The sequence below is a fragment of the Orbicella franksi genome, chromosome 1 (assembly GCF_964199315.1).
Source record: "Orbicella franksi chromosome 1, jaOrbFran1.1, whole genome shotgun sequence".
Classification (NCBI taxonomy): Eukaryota; Metazoa; Cnidaria; class Anthozoa; order Scleractinia; family Merulinidae; genus Orbicella; species Orbicella franksi.
In genome coordinates, this window is record NC_138145.1 from 6,171,062 (window position 1) to 6,190,292 (window position 19,231).

Here is a 19,231-nt window from a genome sequence, read left to right on the forward strand (position 1 = left end):
CGTTTCTACGCTTCGCGTATCCACGACTAAAAATGACATATGCCGCTTACGTTATTCTGTGTCAACCTACATTCAATTCTGCATGAACTCCTAGTTGGGGGGGGGGGGGGGGGGGGGGAGGGAGCGATCTATGAGTAAAAGTTCCGCGCAGAGGCATCTTAAGCTCGTGATAATGCATGTACTAAAGCGTATGCACGACGTTCGACCAATTCATTGACAAGCTTACGAGATATTCATGGCTTGACAAAATTTGGGCGCGTGCATAATTGGCATTTTAATATTTGAATAAAATTCTTTTCTTCGAGTATTCATAGGTAATGTTCCATTAATCTATATTTGTTGAAAACAAATAAAAACAAGTGATTTCTTAAAATATTACAATGCTTCAAAATTACTATACAAACGTGTCCATTTCAACTCATTTTGTGTTTCTGATGTTGATATTCGGAAAGTACAAAGTTTGCAACTCTCCGACAATTTTGTGTCAAAGAATTCAGCGCAGATATAGAAATTCATGAGCTGGCACTGCAGAGAGTCATAAGTTATAAAGCTTAAAGTTATAAGACCTTTCCCGCATTCCACTTCAGTACGTACGAACAATAGCACCAGAGCGAGATTGGGAAAGGTCTATTTTAGCGCTCCGCTTCCGTCATGATAAGCTAGAGGTTAACTATAACTGATCGTTTTCATATAAAATCGTTAAGTGCATTCTTATATTCCATCCTAAATCTTGGCCACAAAATAGCGTTTTGTCCAATTCGGCAGTACCGTGAAGTGCAATTAAACTCGACGTTCATAAACTTACATCCCTCCGCCATGTCTTCTTAAAATTTGAGATCAAACGCATCGGAAGCAGCCAAGAAATAAGAGTTTTAATGAATGGCGAATATGACGCAAAATTTGGTCTTACGATTTTATTATTCATGGCTAAGCGTACCCCACGGCCTTAAAGATGCTTTCCAATCAGTAATGCGCAGTCTCAGTACATTAATATTTATAAACATAAGTCTCAGTCGATGGAATGCGAATCGATGTTATTCGCTACGAGCCATTTACCTTATCTTTGAGGTAAATTTTCCCATCAGCTTCATGGATTTTCACAGCTGCGAAGTTGTTTCATCAAGTGATATGAGAAAGAACGAAGCATAAAGCTTCGCACCCATAATGGCGGTTAGCGTTTTATTGAAACTTTCAGTTTAATTCAGGCAGGTAGTTGCGAAATATTCACCTTTTTTACGCAAACAAAGTCTCGAGAGTGCGCACCACGGACTGGAAATCACCTTTAAAGCTTACAACTTAAAGTGCTGCGTCGGTAACTACATATTGAGGGGGCAAAATTGCGAGAAAATTTTGCATAATTTGCCTGTGATGCCCCCCTCTCCACTGACGCCACATGCGTTCGTCTAGATAAGATTGAAGATCAGCTTTTCTAATACCTCTACGTGTTTTTTGTTCCAGCTTAAGACTATTCCAGCAGGACTCTATCTCCTGTGTATGGACGCCAGTGACAGGATCAACGAAGTGTCGAGCATGTACTACGACTCGGTGCGTTGCGACGTTATTTATACGCCGTGCCATGCCTCTGTATGCAGCCCAGTCATCGCTGCTGACTTCTGTTCCTGGTCGGATACACTTCGAGATTATGGGGTCAAGCGTGGCGATGTCCCGTCTCTCTACAACCTGGAAGTACCCCCGTGCTGGACTAAATTCGGTGGTGACTATTCCAAATACCCAGGCATCCCTCGCTCTTCTCCCTCGGTTGTACTGAAAAGAGACGTACAGATTTTTCACTGGACATTTTTTTTCCGTGACCAGAATAGAAATTGTTTTTTTGCAACACATTAGCATAATTTAAAGCTGAACATCTTCCTTTACGTTTTATGATACATGCACGATAGGTTCAGTTAGCGTTTGATTCTATTGGTCGATGAACCCGGCGGTTTAAACATCGTGGGATGCTTCAAGGTGGCTCCATAGGGTATTCATTTATCACGTTGCGCCCGCTAGTGTTATGTTTTGAATGCTGTTTTTGCATTCGTTTTTACACCCAGTCCTTTCAAACTTACTAAATGTAATTAGCATGGTTGATATGTTAATGTACTAGCATCTCTGTTTAAATCTTGGCTTTTAATGTTGAATTATAGACACCCAAACAAATGCGTTGTTTACCGCTTTGATGTCTTTATTTGTGATTTCCTTGAATTTCCTTCGGTGAAATTTTCCAAAATTTTTACTTTACTTGGAATACGGCGGGAAACGAATTTTAAGCACGAAAAAAGTAGGGTTTATACTGGCAGTTTTTTAGATGTTTGCAAATTTATGTCTTACAGCTGCAGAAAAACTGGTCAGGTAGATTTCGCTGGAAAACGAGCTCCAACTAAAGTAAATATTTATAACCAGTCTGGCAAATCTAACGGAATTTTTTCCGTAGGAAACGCGCGAAAATTCGCTGTCAGTTTTGCTTTTTGTGCTCATGTTGACGTCATAAAATATCGAAAAACACTGACGTTTTCCTTTGAGTGCGCGCAGATTACTTGAGTTTTTAATTTGTCCTAAGCGCGCGTGCGATCGTAAAACTATAGGGAGCCACCTTAACATGTATGTGTCTTTGCTGTGCTAGTTTCCAGCCACCTTAGATTTCCTTTAATATCTTCGAGAAATTAGCCAAGGTAGGTTGGCTTTTCTCTCGTTGTTTTCTGAATGTTTTGAATTTCAACTAGCGATCTCACCTTAGCCTTGTGATTAAACTTGCTCTCGTCACACTTAACTACGGCGCCCGGTCCTCCAAAAGGTATGAACGGCCTCCGATCCAGATCCCTAGAACACACATCTTGCAGCCGTCGGTAAATTTTTGAGACCAGCCCTGGGTTGAGAGATAATCTCCGCGCCGTTTGTCGTTGGGAATCTTCAGAGACAAAATAGTGTATTGTAAAGAGCAGCGTTCCCAGTGGTACGCGGGGAAACTCCTCAAAAAAACTGTTGGTTCGCAAGCTCCTTTTCTTCTTACAGCCGCTGCAACGCCTATTAATAAGAAAAGAAAAGATGACGCCATTGTTTCGGGAGTGGAGAATAATGGTGTTTTAATTAGCGCCCAATAATACCTCACAGAGTTCTGCAGAGTTTGTCATGATTTCAATCCTATGTGTCTTTCACGGGTCGTAAAAAAGGCAGCCTGTTCTAAGCGCTTTAAATTTCATTTACATTTAAACCCATCCTTGAAACAGCTGCTCTTAGCCTAAAGTCTATCTTGAAAACAGGAACATAATTCAGAGAACCTTATTTTTTGGTTAACTGCGGTCTGTTTTCCCCTCAGGGGGGGGGAGGGGGGAAGGGCGGGAGGGGAGGTTCAATACGCGCGATGAGGGATTTGAGGGAGATTAGAAAGTCAGCATACTCGTTTGCATTTCTCAAAGAAGACAGACAGCCAAGCAACGGAAAAGCTGATTGGTCAACCTGTTCAATTTAGATTTGCGCGCACCAATTAAGAGGAAATCCGATAGGCAATCGAGCAATTTCAACTTTTAATGGGCAAAACCCGTGTACCAGATTAAATTTAAGTATGTGCAGCTATTTTTGGATTTTCTAAATGTTACTTAACGCTGATGATACAGATATTTGCCAGAAATAACACCAAAAACAATTTCCCATGGGAAGTGAAGGAAATAAAATTCACAGTTCAGAGAAATTGTACAACTACCACAGGTATAAATGATGTCATCAACTGTTTCATTTCACCAGTACTTTCATGTGTTTGATATAAACTTCAAAATTTCGTTGTTTTTAACATTTTGTATTGTTAAAAATGACTTTCATTTGAGAAGATATTACTACATAAAATTTTCGCAACACATGACGACGTTTTTTGCGATATCCGAAGTCTTTCCAAGTTTTTCCAAACTTTGTCCGGACTTCAGACGCATGTTTTCGAACATTTTCCGAAGAGATGTCCGAAGATAACCGAAGATTGCCGAATAAGATTCGAGGATCAGTGGATCATGTACACCAGCAAATTTAAGTGAAGTTAAAGGGACAAAAAAATTAACAAAAATTTTATCCTCGTATTTGGGATATCGTTTTCATCAATTTGTTACCACTCCGTATACCATCAACTTTTACATAATAAAACCCTTTTTTGTCGGGGCAAAATGAATTTGGGTGACAGTTCGAATGGTCGATGTCTTCTTCACTTTTCCTCACAGGAACCGATTCGTGTCTAACAAAAAGACAGGCATAGCTTTCAGTCCTTTCATGCAGCAGGCGCACTGGAATAATCATAGTCTTGTTAACCAGGCTCCCTTCCGTTGAGTTGATCCGGAAAACCTTCAAAATTAATAGCGCTTCTCTGAATCAAATGGGTAGCTAACTGTCCGACGGTGTTCGTCTTTCGGTTCGACTACAAATTTACCATCAATAATCCGCCAAGAATTTCACGCTGAAGATACGCCAAGGCTATTTAACGTTCGCGTCACACGCCTGGTCCCACGCCTTCTCCGGGCAACGCAGTTAGGAAAACTTGTACGCAAATGTATCGTAAGATGTCCGTTATCGGGCAGGATATGAGTGATAAAGAGAAGTTAAGAAGCCATAGTTATCTAGTCGATCCGCCTTGCCCCGTTCAACATTTATACGCCAGTACTAGCACATAAATGTTCGCGCCGCTATACGCCAAAAACTCCAATCTCCCGCCAATATGCCGCGAAATTTGAAAGGCTGCCCATGTCTAAGATCTTAAGCGTAACCTACACTAAATGCACCCTGAATCCAAATTTTGATTTAAGAGAAAACCTTACCAATGAAATCCATCAACATGATTGCCGTTCCTCTGTATTAAGACCATGTCCTCGTCACATTGTGCGCACCGAAGCGGATCGGCCAGCAGGAAACGTCGTTGCAATAACTGGATCAAGTTCATACGCGGACCCCGTTGCAAATCTATACATTCATTCAGATTCATGACTTCTCACTCACGAGAGCGTTATTCGCAGTTAGCGCGAAGTGCCACTACGAAGATGTTTTAGCGGCTTTTATTGTGCTTACGTTCGGCGTGAACCTGTGAAACTCCCAAGTGACGTAAAACAACTGACAACCCAAAACAAAAAACCCAAGACAATAGAGAAAACAATAGCTCCAAAGTAAAAGAAAGAATTCTCATGCCTCATTTTGTATGATCTTTTGACGTATTCATTTACGTTACATAGCGAGGAGAATCTCGCAGATTTTATCTGCGGGACACTAATTGGAGTGGTTCCTTAAAAAAAAAACTAAGAGTAGAAAAGCATAAAAAAAAAAAAAAAAAATCGCACGTTCTTTTCTACAGGCCACTAACAAAACTAATGCGGGAATAAACAACAGACTTGCTAAGTTGGTTGATTGGCCGATCGTCTTGTCCGGAAACATTGCTTTTGACGCTTTTGCGAATACAAGTCGAAAATGGATAATGAGGCGTTGTAACATTATCGAATTCCTGGCGGGATTGCTGGATAGTACAAGTACCGGAATTTTTCTCTTGAAATTGACTTCTCACATGCATAAGACATTTAACACATGGGCTAAGTCTCTGCAGTTTTCATATCCTGAGAGCAAATTTTGACCCAGTATCGGCTAAACTCTCATAAGAGACCACCTCCCGTAAGCGATCGCTTAGGCTTGACATTTTGGGTGGTCGCTTACGGGAGGTTCAGCCGTAATTTCATAATCGGCAATGTTGGTAATAATTACTATGTGAATTGTATTTTACACGGTCCTCTTGCCAATTAATTGTTTTGGTTACAAAAAAGTTTGAGATAAACTAATTGTAGTGAAAATTTTAGTGTCATTAAACAGTACAGAGACAAGAGATGGAGATCTCATAAAGTTTACAATTGACAGGCGAATATAGTGCGGAGCTAATTAGGTACCAGATTTGATGTGGTTCAGATTGGATACCTGTAATTGAACATCTACATTATCGCACGTCGATAAATTGCAAATGGGTGGGCGCATAACCAATCACAGTCGAGAGTTGTGAGGGTACAATCCGGGGAAGAAGCGCAAAAGAAGAGAGATAACAAGGATCTCGCGAATAACATAAACAGGTACTATACATGTATTTCCTTTTGAGTAGTTACATTATGATGTCTGGTAAAAGAGCGAAAGATCCTATCATTGATCTGATCAGAAGGAAATGTAAATGAAGATGCCAACCAAAGAGTGCCCAGTCAAGTCACCATTTAACACCAAAACTTATCATTACAACTTTTATTCACTAATAATTGCATTTAAAAAGTAAGAGTAGCAGGCAATTTTTTCTTCAGTTTAACACATACGCCCAGCATTGAAGTGACTATAACGGGATTTTACTTTTCAGACAGGTATGTTAATTTTAAAAGGCAAATCAAATACCAATTAACATAATTTTCATTCTTACAATAGTGATAATGGTCATCATGATGAAATCTTTTTCGTACGATAAAAGACTATAATCCAGATAGTGCATCAATTATAGAGCAGTCACGATCAGTTTTGGTTTTATTTCTGATTGCATCAAAGAATGGACGCGAGTTTTTTAAGCCTAGTAATTCGCAATATGGAGCATTACTTAATTCTCTTTTAAAGTATAATAAGATATTACATATTTCACAGTCATTTTCCCGTCTGGGACAATGTTAAAAAAAACGGCTGATGAAATTCTTCCAATCAGCTGCCCCTCTTTAATTTCTCTCGCTTCAAACATGAACTATTCATTTCTTTCCTTCGTAACAGTAACTTCAATATTTGTAAGCTACTATAATGTCTGGTGTCTCAATTACTTTTGATTACTTTAGATACTTAGTATAGATAACTAAATGTAGCTATAGATGTCGATAGTGACCTTAAACGTTACTTCTTGCTCATTTATGAGATCACCGAAGTCCACCTCAGCGCCGCTCATCTTCCCTTCGGTTACAATTGCCGGAAAGCGCGTTTCGAATCGTTTCAGCACGTCGCCATCCCGAATTAAAGCGAATCTGAAAAACAATTTGTTGTACTTCAGTTACAAATACACACAACTACATAATTACATCGCCGTCGACTGACTGAGATGCCGTTGCAGTTATTAGCATCATGGCCAACCAGAACGTGAAAGAAAAAGAAACTTGATTATTCACTTAATCAATCGTTCCCCTTATAATTACTTGCTGAGAAGGGCAGAAAAACATGCGTGAGTATAGTTAAAAATGTACACAACTATACGAGATAAAATGGTTCCATTTCATAGTAAGACTCGAACAAAAAAACACTGATTTAGTCAATGCCCACTTGGACAATTATGAACTTGTTTGCTCCCCTTCCTTGCACCACACATCATGCCCAAGAACTTCAAGCGTCAATTTGCAATTTGAGAGCTTCGATAAAGTTTGTACGTATGTCTGTCTGTCTGTTTGCAGATAAATCACTACTCGGCTAAAATGAGCCTTACCTTGCCGAGACAGTGAGCGGTGTAGAACAGACCAGCTGTTCTATAACCATCTTTTGGGGCGTGGCTGTTCTCAACCAAATGCATCTGAACATACTGCGGTCAAAGCTGAAGTGAGGACTTGCCGCGTTTTTGCCCGCCGGAAGGTCAACCAGACTCAATGTCCACTTATAACTCTTTCTTTTGCGGAGAACTCTTTCCACTTTTTCTTCGGCCTATAAATCATTAAAATAAACTGGCGTAAGTCATTTCAATATTCATTGACTGGTTTATCATCAGCCGGCGTATGTTGCCCTGCTACTACATGTAAATCCATAATTTCTAAACTTTTAGCTACATGTAGAGCTAAATGGATTTCAGCAAAGTAAAGAGTGTGGTCTGAATAGCTAGAACACTCATGTTTTGACCAATTAAACAATGGTACACATACAAATCCTTCTGATTTCGAACTTCCACGAAACTTAAAGGAATCCAAACCTGAAAATATGCATGTTAGCTTATATGTAAATGTTCTTTCCATCTTGATAACATCATGCATTGCCAGTGACTAAATCAGTGCGTTCTCTTGGAAAGCACGTCACCTGACCAACTATTGCAAAAGGCCTATTACCCTAACGGAAGTTATCACAGCCGAATTTGAATTCAACCTTCATAGACATTTGCTCATGTAAAATATCTAGATTATAACTCTTAGACGTTTACAGAGATTAATGGGGCACTGAGTCGATTCAATAAATGACCTATAGCCAACCTAAGGTCACGTACCTTGCTGAATATCTTGCTTTTTAATTTCTCCACTTCGTTCTTCAGCATCACCTGATGACATTCTTGGTATTGACGATCATGTTCGTATTTACCACCAAGAGCGTAATAATTGTTGTAACCCTTGACATCACATTTAACTACACGCCTAGGACAGTCACCGAGGTGCAAGTGGATCTGTGATCTGTAAACAGGCAAACGAATTTGTTCAATTTAACAAATTGACTACAGTTTTTTATACGTCTGTTCTTTTTCTGATTAAGAATTTCGTCATAACTTGGTCAAAGTAGCTGTGGAGCCATTCGGCTATCGTCTCCTGGATCCGCAGACTACTTTAGCAATGTTATGACGAAATTCATTGTCCATAATAGGACCGACGCATGAAAAACTGACTTCAATTTATTTTTTACGATAAGAAATTGTCAAATTGTCCGCTCTCGGTCGTTGACGCATCGTATAAATCAAAAATCACGCGTCTGTCCGCATATTGACAATGAAAATTAGCCAATCAGCGCGCGAGAATTTCTGCAGTTATTGTAAAAACACCAGTAGCGGCTATCGTGATACTTTTGGCAAATATTTGAACTAATTCGCAGTCTGGTCTGAAAGAGATTGTTTACTGAGCATTTTATTCTAACTTTTATTACATCCGTAGTTAGCTTCGAGAAATGATAATGACCTTGCCTCCAGTGTACAGTTAAACTTACCTCGGTAATCTCTCTCCGCACTGAAGCGGACATAGCAGAGGGCCTTGCGCACAGTTTTCCACGTGAACGTCGAGATGAAATCTCGGTACTCCCACACTACAGAACATGCATGAAACCTTTTCATAAGGGCATGCCGCCAGGTGCTCGTCCAATGCAGAGCGCTGTCGGTTCCCGATACAACCATTTGGGCACTCCACTAACATAAACGGGCAGGTGTCACAGTGCCTTTCTTTATCGCTATGCTGCCCAGTCCATGAGCAGCCGCCATTTGTGCAGCGCACATTAATTTTGGATATCATCGCTTTTACAGCGATATTCGGATTTAAATTGGAGGCGTCAAGAATCACACGGCAGAGGGGACAGGTTTTTCTTTGATTTGCGATACTCTCCAGTAAACAGGCCTTGCATGCACTATGTCCACAGGACAACGAGACAGGCTCATTCATCAACTCCTTGCTGGGAGAAAATGGCAAAAGAGGGAGTGAGAATCGAATGTTGAAATAGAGGAGGAGAAGAAGAAATAGAAGGACGGCAAGGCTATGACAAACACAACAACCAAATAATGCTATAAAGTTAATAAAACCTACGAAATCACATCGAATTTTAGGAACAAAAGACTAGAATACGAGAAGTCCCTCTTTCGCTTAGCCCGTCGTGCGCTTCTCGCCCCCAGGATTCCGCGCGGACATTGTTTTCTCGCGGTATTCTATCGCGTCACACACGACGGACTAAGCGAAAGAGCGACTGCTCGTAGACCCAAACGATCGAAACGTATAACCTATTAAGTCAAAAACCAGCCTCGGATCTATTCTTAAATTATTCTTAAAATCTCGCAAATTTCGTTCTCGATATTCTTATAAACTAAGTGGTAAAAAGTTGTAAAACAATGCGGTTCCGGCCTTGAGCAATATCTGTTTATGGAGGGATTTCAAAAAAAAAAAAGGCCATGGATCAGCGTATTTATTTACCCACATTCACATCCCCTCGCCCTCGTCCACAAGGCGAAACACTTGATTAGTATCACACAATTCAAATCTCGGGCCTGAGCACATTCTAACTCATTCTTATAGCTATCAACTAAATCTGGAGCTCGAAGAATCTGAACTCCTCGCGCTCGCACTCAACACTTTGAAATCTCGGTCTCGCAGTATAAAACGCCAAAATGTCTCGGGCTCGCACAGAAAAACGCCGTCTCGCAGTCTCGCATTTACCATTTGCCACCCCTAATTAACCACTGAAGTTCGCAATCTGCGCTCTCTCCGAGACCTGTTCACCCTCTTATATGGACAGTTTGATATAGCCTGCGGACAGGCTCCCGGCGAGGAGAGGAAAAAAATTAGGCGAGCCTGTTCCCAGGCTAATTTTGATTATGCAGAACGAACGAAGCGCGAACCTGACCCGCAAAATTAAGCAATGGTACAAGTCTGTTGCCGTTGAAAACACTAGACCTCTACAAACTACGACTTGATATTTCCAAGCAAAGATACAGTACTCTCTGTGTTTGCGGCGGTCGGACGGACATATCGCGCAAAGGCAAATTAAAATCAAAACAAAACAATTTCGACAGCAGCAAAACAAGAGAAAGGTTGTAAGGCTGGAATTTCTCACCATATTGGGCATAGCAGACTATGGTCCACTTCATCTTCTGAGCCTTCCGATTCTTCTCCATTTCTGACAATTTTAACAATCTCGCAGTTAAAATTGCTTAACTCAGACATGTTGGAAAAATCCGCCGCTTAGTAGAGGAATGGCCGACAGTCACTACCGAGCTTCAATGCGTTTAGTCGCGCGCGTGTCTGATCAAAAGACTATTATTTCCATTGTGACGAAGAGTCTTCGTCACAAAAGAACCCGGTCGAAGACTGATAACTGAAAATAGCTTGAATTCAATCATAGCGGCTTGGGTGACATCAACACTTGTGAAAAACTATTAAAATATCCGCGAAAGAGTTTGTTGCGAAGATGAAGTGGGAACAGATCATGTGCTGCGCAGTCCAAAAGAATATTGTAATTTTACTTGTTTCCACTTTCTGAGTTCTAGCCAAAGCGTATCGCAACAGATTGACATCTCCCATGATGAATGTCCCTTTGTTTTAGAAACAATGCCTTTTGTTTCTGCAGTGCATGAAACGACTTGTTATATATCATACTGTGATGTCCGCGGAGAAGCTGCTATGTCTATCTGATTTTTTTTTAAAAGTAATTTCCAGACCTATTAAATGCTTCGAATTTAACTTTAATTAAAGAAGGACCTAGTTTGACTTGAGCGAAATAGCCAAAAAATTTACGGAAAACAATCACACAAAGAAAATGGCGCTTGTTTTTCTTTTCACCTATTATTAGTAGTCAGTGTCTCACTGCTATTCATTGTCATGTGCCCACATTTTTGCTGGCGCAAACGCTCTCACAAGGATGAAATGCCGCACCTAAATCGTATACCTAACTTTCGGTAACCAAAAGAAAAAAAAAAAACCACTTTTTCTTGCCAAAGTGTCAAAAGTAGCGGAAAATCTTCACGTGCATCTTCTGTCGGAAAATCTAGATTGCGTTAAAAAACATTCCCCCAAAGATTATGCCAATTCGTAATTTGGCAGCAAAAGAGCGTCTTACTTAATAACCAGAGCATCTATAGGAAATCAAAAGAAACAGGTAATTCGACAACAAAGCAAAGAAAACAGCGGCATCCATTTGTTAATGCCATACCGCCCCAGCGACAATACAACAAATTTATTTTTACCGTCCAGTTAGCAGTTTTTGCGCTGGTCGATTTATGAAGTCAAGTAAGAATTGAAATCCCGTATCCTGCCCTATTCCCCATGTAAATCTCGCATCCCAACTTCGTAGAAACACGAAATCCCGCTCGCGCTAATAATTTAAATTCCTGCTTTCCGCTCCTGTTTTCAGATTGTGCAAAACCTCCATGTAGCATAATTTGTTTCCTGAATCAAGGTGCAAAGTGTCAGTTCAAAAAACCAATTACTGCTCATTATTCTTTTGTAGCACGTAAGTGATCGAAAGTGGCATCAGTTTTCTTGTCCCCTGGGTGCGATTGGTACAATACCTACACGCGTGCGAATTAGAGCAGCGTGCCTTTCAGTGTGCTTTCGTGTTTACATCAAAGTTACTAAGAGATTGAAGCTGCGTGTGTGCGATTTATCCCACAAAATGAGTCATAGTAATCGCGCATTCCAAAGGACTGTTATTTTTTTGGAAAAAAGACGGAATGCAGTGCCAAATAATGCCGAAATGAGCAGGCTTACAAACGCGAGGCGTGTTGGTGACATCTCTTTCACAAAGAACAACACAGACACTGAGATCGGCGACATCCTTGTCAGAACCTTTCCATCACTGGCCGGGAAAGACCTTAGTGGGTGAGTTTGACTTTTACTAGGTTAACTAGCTCTGGATGCAATACATGTGTTTGTAGGTACTTCACAGTACTGCACAACAAGAACGCTCCCGCAAAAAATCATACTTCGCTACATGTTATAGTTTTAAAATACAGCGGAACCCAGCTATTTCGAAAGGGGAAACGAAAGGAATTATTGGAAATAGCCGACAGTAAATTACCAACGGGCAAATCCAAGGGAAATGGTTTAGATTTTGAAATAACAGGGAATTAGAAAGAACCAAGTGCGAATAACCGGGGTGCAACTGGATTGGTGTTTCGGGGTTTCTTAAAACAGACAAAAGGAAAGCCGAAGGGTGATTTTGTTGAATGCAGAAGATTGAGACTAATCTTGATTAAACGGCATTTAATGTAGTTTTATTTTTGTATCTATAGCTGGTTTTCACGTGACGTCACCAAAATTCGAACTACAAAGTTATTGATCTTCCTGAAATTGTATTTAAATGATGTAAAAGAGCAGCTGAAAACTAATATTCATACAAATTTTCGCTCCTAATGGATTCTTGGTTTTGTGATACACTACGCTTGAATTTCTAAGCTTTTGCGTGACGCGGCATTTACATGTCATGATGGTTAAAAGTTACTTATTTCGGGGAACTTGGCTATCTGAACAGTGCATGTCTTAGAAAAAGTATTATTTAAACGTTTTAGAGTTCCTCGAGGGATAAATTCACGCTTTTGTAGCAAAACTCAGTGACAGATGTTTCTGTTGGTTTCCAGCCGCCATGTTGGTGCCCGTACCGATTGGCACCAGCATGGCGTCTCCTTACAAATCTCTATAAATTTAGGTATAAAATTTCTCCGCATATCTCGCATAAGAAAAATTGCTGTGCCCAAATTTTTGCGAGAGTCTCTGCATATTTACATTCTTTCATTTCCCAGAATCTGGACTTTATCTATTGCCGGGTTTTGATTTTTATTTTGATCTAGTTTGAATTGCGTGACACTGAAAACCAGCAATAGATTAATAAACCCAATTCAGTGAAAGTGTTACTTGTCAGAGTGATTTGATCTCGATGTCCAAAACATTGTGCGCGCCCAGCAGCGACGCGAGCATTAGTGAAACATGCGGGTAAAGCCTCCAAAAACCCTCAAGCACGATGTAACAATCCCGGTAAATAGCAATTCTTATATTCAGGAGAATACTTTCTTTAAATAGAGGCAGAATTTTTCTTTGTAATCTCTCTGTTTTGATATGGGGTGGGGAGTGGCCTTATAGACTGAGAATTGCCAGATTGGCGATCAGTGGGCAAGAGCCTTTACCTGTCTCGTGGGCGAGACTACTGTAGGCTCGACTTCCGCCGTTTTCTCGAGTCCGGTCCACGTTTGGGGGAGTAGCGCGGGATCCTTTCTCGAACGGCGGCCGGTAATCGAGCCTAGCGCGAGGCCTGCGAGGGAATTTAGAAAAAAAAGGCGCGCGCCATGGAAGACCGAAAAATATCATTTCGAGATACTTAAGAAATCTATGAAAAAAATACCTTGCTTATTTCTTAATATTTTTGTGGACTTATGCAAGAGGACGTGATGTCACGTGACGGAGCTTTGGGAGCAAGAGTAGTCTGAGAGGTTAAATGAGTACTAGTATTTTGCGTGATTGCTTTCGAGTAAGGGCGGCCATTGTTATATTTGCCATATTCTCTGAGTGAATCCTTACCGCTGCGCCCCCCCTGTAATAATGAATAAGTTGCAAGGGAATACAGCTATTAAGTCATCTAGCGTATCTCAACGGCAAACGCTGCCTTTTGGTAAATGTTTAAGAAAAAAAAAAAAAAAAAGAAATAAGGAAAAGTGAAAAAGAAATAAACTAAAAAAACCCTTCAGCTTGCAACTCACACGTTTAAAAAAAGTTCCATCCAGTTCCATTACCAAAGTTACACTATATTTCAGGCTTTTATAAATTTGGATTTTTTAAAAAGATAGTAGCAATCATTTAATACAAAACGACTGCAAAACCCTGTTTTATAAACATTAAATTATTAACTTAACAAAAACATGCAAACTACTGTTATTAATTTTTTTTCAAGACTTGAACTTTCAAGCACTAAATTAGTTATATTATAGTATGGGGAAATCACTGGGTATAGTTGGTGCACTGACTGTGTCCTCAATATTTCATTCATCCAGTCTAGAATTTATTACTTCCTATGAGCGAGGGCATGCCATGAAGACGGTGGCAACTGGCATGCAAAATGGTGCCCAAATAATGAACCTCTTTGGCGGTTGCAGGAAAAAAAAGATTTTCCTGTTGCTACCCAATCCAGGTTTGTAGAAGCCTTTGTGTTATTAACATTAATATTAAAAATGATTTCAGTTGTAGAAAACATGTAGTTACCTAATGGGTTATTTTAGTGAAACACTTGCTCTGATTGTTTGAAGAGTGCATCCCATCTCACATCTCCCATTTACAACACTAAAGCATGCATCTAACTTACCAAATGGCTGCCAAAAATTGTTTTCCCATTGATGGAAACAGTCCTGAGCCATGTAATTCTTGTTTTCAAAAGCCAGCAATTCAAAAATTCAATATTTGCTAACTTTGAATGCTATTAAGCTGTACTGGGCAATACTGGCCCTTATGTAGTTTTCAAATGGACCTTGCTGTGCTCAATCCATACTCGAAAGGCCTTGGGCATTTATATGAGATCTATGAGATATATATATAAGATACGTAAAAACCTTATCACTGAGTCACAAAGTACTCTACAGTCATGGAGCTATATCATTAATTGTTTATGAAAGAAAAAATTGAAACAAATTACACTACAGATCTGTTTTGAAAGGGCCTGGTGGTCCTCTTTCTTCAGGAGCATGAAACACTGACTGACTAGACATCCTTATATAGGCTGATCATTCAAGCATGCTTTATCAAGTACTTGCTCGTATGCTAGTTCAAGAGGACCACTAGACCCTTTCAAAACAAACCTGTAGTGTAATGTTTTACCTGTAAGTTTTCCTTCCATATACAATTAATTATATATGAGATACGTATATTTTTTAATTTGAATATTATCACTTTTGTTCCAGCAACAACCTCAGCTCTGACCTCGCCTCCTACCACACAGCCATCTACATCTGGACCATCATCTTCACCCGCAGTCACACAACCATCCTCGACACAACCATCCATATCTGCATCCTTGTTAACACCTGCAGCCTCACAGCCATCCACGTTTGCATCCTCATCTGCACAACCAGTCACACTGTCATCTACTGCAACAATACCCCCGGCAGTCAGTCAATCATCTGCACCAGCACCTCTGACCCAACCCCTGCTCCCCTCTTCATCCACAGCAATCAATTTGACTGCACAACAAAGAAAGGGAGGTAAGAGTCAAGATCTGGAACTGTCATGCTACATGTATGTTTCTTTTATTTATTTATTTATTTATTTATTCTACATATGTAACTGATTTACATGAATGCCTGCTTAAGGATTGTTTAGGTTTCAAGGACTTAGGACTTTGAAAAGAACTTTCAATGTTTTAGGACTGGTCATTCTTTATGGGTGGGGAGGAGACCCTTCTTACTTTTCCATTCACTTTGTTATGTTTTGTTGGTTTAGTATGTCCATCAGATGATAACAAGGACAAGAAAAGCCAAAAAGAAAAAAAAAAGTTACTGTTCAGTTATTAATGTTTGAAGATATGACACTCGAACTTTAAAGAGTTATCATATTTTCTCCTCTACTGATTCAATTTCTACCATGTTTCGGCAATACAATATATTACAGGCATGGCAAGTGCCAGAAAATGCTATTTTTTAATTTAAACGCCAACCATACACGGGTAGGAAAATTTCCACTCAAATGGATCTTAAGATGTCCATTATCGACCAGCTATACATGGGTGATAAAGAGAGTTAAGAAGCCATAGTTATCATGCCAAATTTGTCCTGCATAGTTAAGCATTTATTCACTGGCACCAGCAAATATAAATGGCTTAAACATGTACACTGCTATATGCCAAGAGCTCCATGTGCAGTTGTGAAAATCAGTTAATATCACTAAGATATTAACCAGATTTAGCTGGGGCAGATTCAGTCAAATGACGTGTTAAGACCAATCGCACGTGAGGGAAAATATAACACAACCCAACCTTATTCAACCTCTCCTACAGCTCAAGCATGTGCCTTTTCATTTGGTAAAGTTCGATTTACTCAGAGACTTGTTTGTTGATTTACATGCGATGACAACAGCATTTTCTTTACTCTGTTTAAATTTTATGGATCTGTGTACAGAAAATGTATATTTACTTGACAAATAACAATTTTTATCTGAAATAAGTGTAGCAAGACTTTCACATAAAAGTCATTCCTTGGAGTAATCAACAAATTACTTGTTTGCCAATCTAGCTCAAGGCTACATATATTTTCTAAAGTGGAAGGCTATGGTTACAAGTAGTCATTATGATGAGATGTGAATTGATTATTCATACATTTCAGCAGACAGTGATGAGGAGATAGTAGAAATACACACTGATGAGCAGCAGCAAGGTATCTCATGGGAATAATTGTGTTGTGGTTTAAAACAGAAGGTCACTCCAAGAAATTTATTTTTTTTTTGGTCAATGCTAATAAAAACCTTGCACTAAGTTTAGCCACTCACCGAAGTTTCAGCCTCTAAAGTGCCAGTTTTCCTTATGAAATTCATCTCCAATGGAGCCCAAAATTCAACATCGCTGCCACCATTTTGAACAGTACTCAGCAGCCAGGCCACGTTTTCATGATTTCAAGTACAAGAGATTTTGTCCAAATGGGTGATAATCGCGTGGAAAAAATACATCTTGCTGGCCTTTTGAATAATGCAAAGTCAGTTGCGGATGGAATGACATCACATAAACTTAGCCTGTTCAAAAGTGCAGTTCAAAATGACAGCCTGTGAGTCACTTCTTTCAAGTCGAACTTCATCAGGATAGCAGGCACTTCACAGGCTGAAACTTCAGTTTGCTGAATGTTTACTTGGTATGGGTGAAGACAAAAAAGTGAGCTTTTTGGGAGTGACATTCTCCTTTAAGGTTCTTCATGGTTAAATTCCAAGGAGTGTCTATTTATAATAAAGAGTTTGAAATTGTTATAAAAAAATTAAATTAACACCAATGAAAAAAATGTTTTAACAATGTCATTGTTCTAAGTGATATTGTTTTCTCTTACCACATTTAGATTATCTATCAGCTAGCACAGAACCTCTTGAAACAGGTATATTGTAATTTCTAAGTTCACACAGATGTCATAATTATTCTTTCTTTCAAATTCTACCATTTAATATTAATTTTGTATCGCCTACTTTTTTTCCAAGTATGGTCATAAGAATTGAAACAAATATAACTCTATTATGTCTGTAGAGACCCTGTATTTTTTCTTACAAAAAAATAAAGTCATTTACATGCAATCAACTTTTAGCTGGGACTATTGAGGAGAATCTGTGTCCTCTCGGTGCAGTGGATTTGAAAAATGGGAAAGGTATGCTAAATTTTACTCCAATTTTGATCGCAATATACTGTTCAATGTACTTTTTAAAGAATGGAACAAAAATTAATCAAAGAAAATGAAATATACATGTTTATTAGCATATCAGTTTATTTTATACGTGAAAGGTACAACTCAGTCAGTTATATAAGCCTTTTACAAGTCAGGACTTCATTCATTTCATAATTCAAAAGACAAGTGATCCATTTTATTCCTCTTGTGGAAGGATATAAAAATGTTTTTTTCTTACACGGCAGTTTAAAGAGGGCACAACATTTTTTAAATTGTTTGATCTGATAATCAATAAAAAACTATCTCTTAGTCTTTATTGTTTTACAAAATCATATACTGTCATTATCAGGCTACAATTTAATAATTTCAAATTGCTACTTTAGTGCCATCCCACAAACTGGACAGGGTGCAGGAGGTACTCTTATGCGAAAGAGAGCTGACAAATGACGATCTCCACCAGCCCTTGCCATTTTTTTTAAATCTCTCTTTTGACGAGGTTTGTGACCAAATGATACTTTAAAATTAGATGACTGTGTTTTCTTTGTGGTTGTCTTATAAGCCAACATCACACCAAAAATTGAAAACGTGCAACCGTAACAGGGTGATATCAGGGAGTTTGAGAAAACTGAAACAGCAAAGGGAATGTGAATGTCACTAAGCAAACAGATTACAAAGCAGTGCAATAACTTTGCACAGGGATTCCTTTTTTGGATAACCATAAGTACTGTCCTCTGAAAAAACAATACGAAACAATCACATTCTGTTTTGTCTGGAGAATGTGAACCGCAGCGCCTGATTTTTTAAATGTTCAAATTTCGAATGCAATGTTTGGTTCAGGATAGTTTAGACCAATAAACATGAAAAAAAAAAAAAAAAATTGAAGTATCACGAGATTCTCACTGTTGTGGTTACTTTAATTCCCCATCAAATCTGCATGGGCCAGGCTACATAAATATAGGTCTGTGTAAGCTAAGGGTAAATGGCTAAGAATACCGATGTAGCATACAAGCAGAGTCATTTACTATGTAATCCAAATAAACTGGACATTATAGCGATGTTACAAAGAGGGTAGGCGAAGCACAACTTTTTCCTTTGGAATAACTCGCAATAATTTATTCCCATACAGTTACTGGTCATGTGGACAAAATTTCAACTGGGTCAGGCATTGTTCATGTCGAAAAAAGATGTTGCTATTCAAAATGACCTGCAAATAATAAGTTTGTGCACACCCTCTTGGCTAGCTCCCTGTAAAATATGGATATTTAAAATATAAATTTATCATACATGTAGCATTGGATTTTTTCTAACTTAAATCTGCTTACATGTAAATGGTTCCAGATGTGCCACCAAGGGAGGACTGATCAGCAGCTGATGGTCTTGGTCATCCTCAAAGAGGGAGATGACATTCGTCATGTTCAAAGGTACATGTACATGTATTCGTCC

The 19,231-nt window shown here is 39.2% G+C and overlaps 4 protein-coding genes across 4 annotated transcripts in view; 1 reads left to right on the forward strand and 3 right to left on the reverse strand.

The window, feature by feature from the left end:
- Window positions 1-35, reverse strand: part of LOC145462506 (uncharacterized) — an 8,549-nt gene extending 8,514 nt beyond the window's left edge. The window contains exon 1 of the mRNA XM_081446071.1: window positions 1-35. This exon is cut by the window's left edge and continues 8,514 nt beyond it. The gene's annotated coding sequence lies outside the window, so the exon portion shown is untranslated.
- LOC145464333 (CUB and sushi domain-containing protein 3-like) overlaps window positions 1-19,231 on the forward strand; it is an 89,542-nt gene that overhangs the window by 41,333 nt on the left and 28,978 nt on the right. The gene's annotated exons all lie outside the window — the stretch shown is intronic.
- Window positions 120-3,071, reverse strand: LOC145484956 (uncharacterized; the record flags this gene model as incomplete). Its single annotated transcript, XM_081463580.1, has 2 exons — window positions 120-1,764; window positions 2,730-3,071. Coding segments are annotated over 2 exons (810 nt in total), but the record flags the coding sequence as incomplete, so codon positions are not given.
- LOC145469163 (TNF receptor-associated factor 6-like) lies at window positions 6,622-19,204 on the reverse strand. Its single transcript, XM_081452892.1, has 5 exons — window positions 19,111-19,204; window positions 8,905-9,360; window positions 8,201-8,381; window positions 7,439-7,650; window positions 6,622-6,986 (listed from the first exon to the last, which is right to left on the reverse strand). Exons 2-5 carry the CDS (start codon window positions 9,348-9,350, stop codon window positions 6,821-6,823), a joined length of 1,005 nt encoding a protein of 334 aa, XP_081309018.1. The 5' UTR covers window positions 9,351-9,360; window positions 19,111-19,204; the 3' UTR covers window positions 6,622-6,820.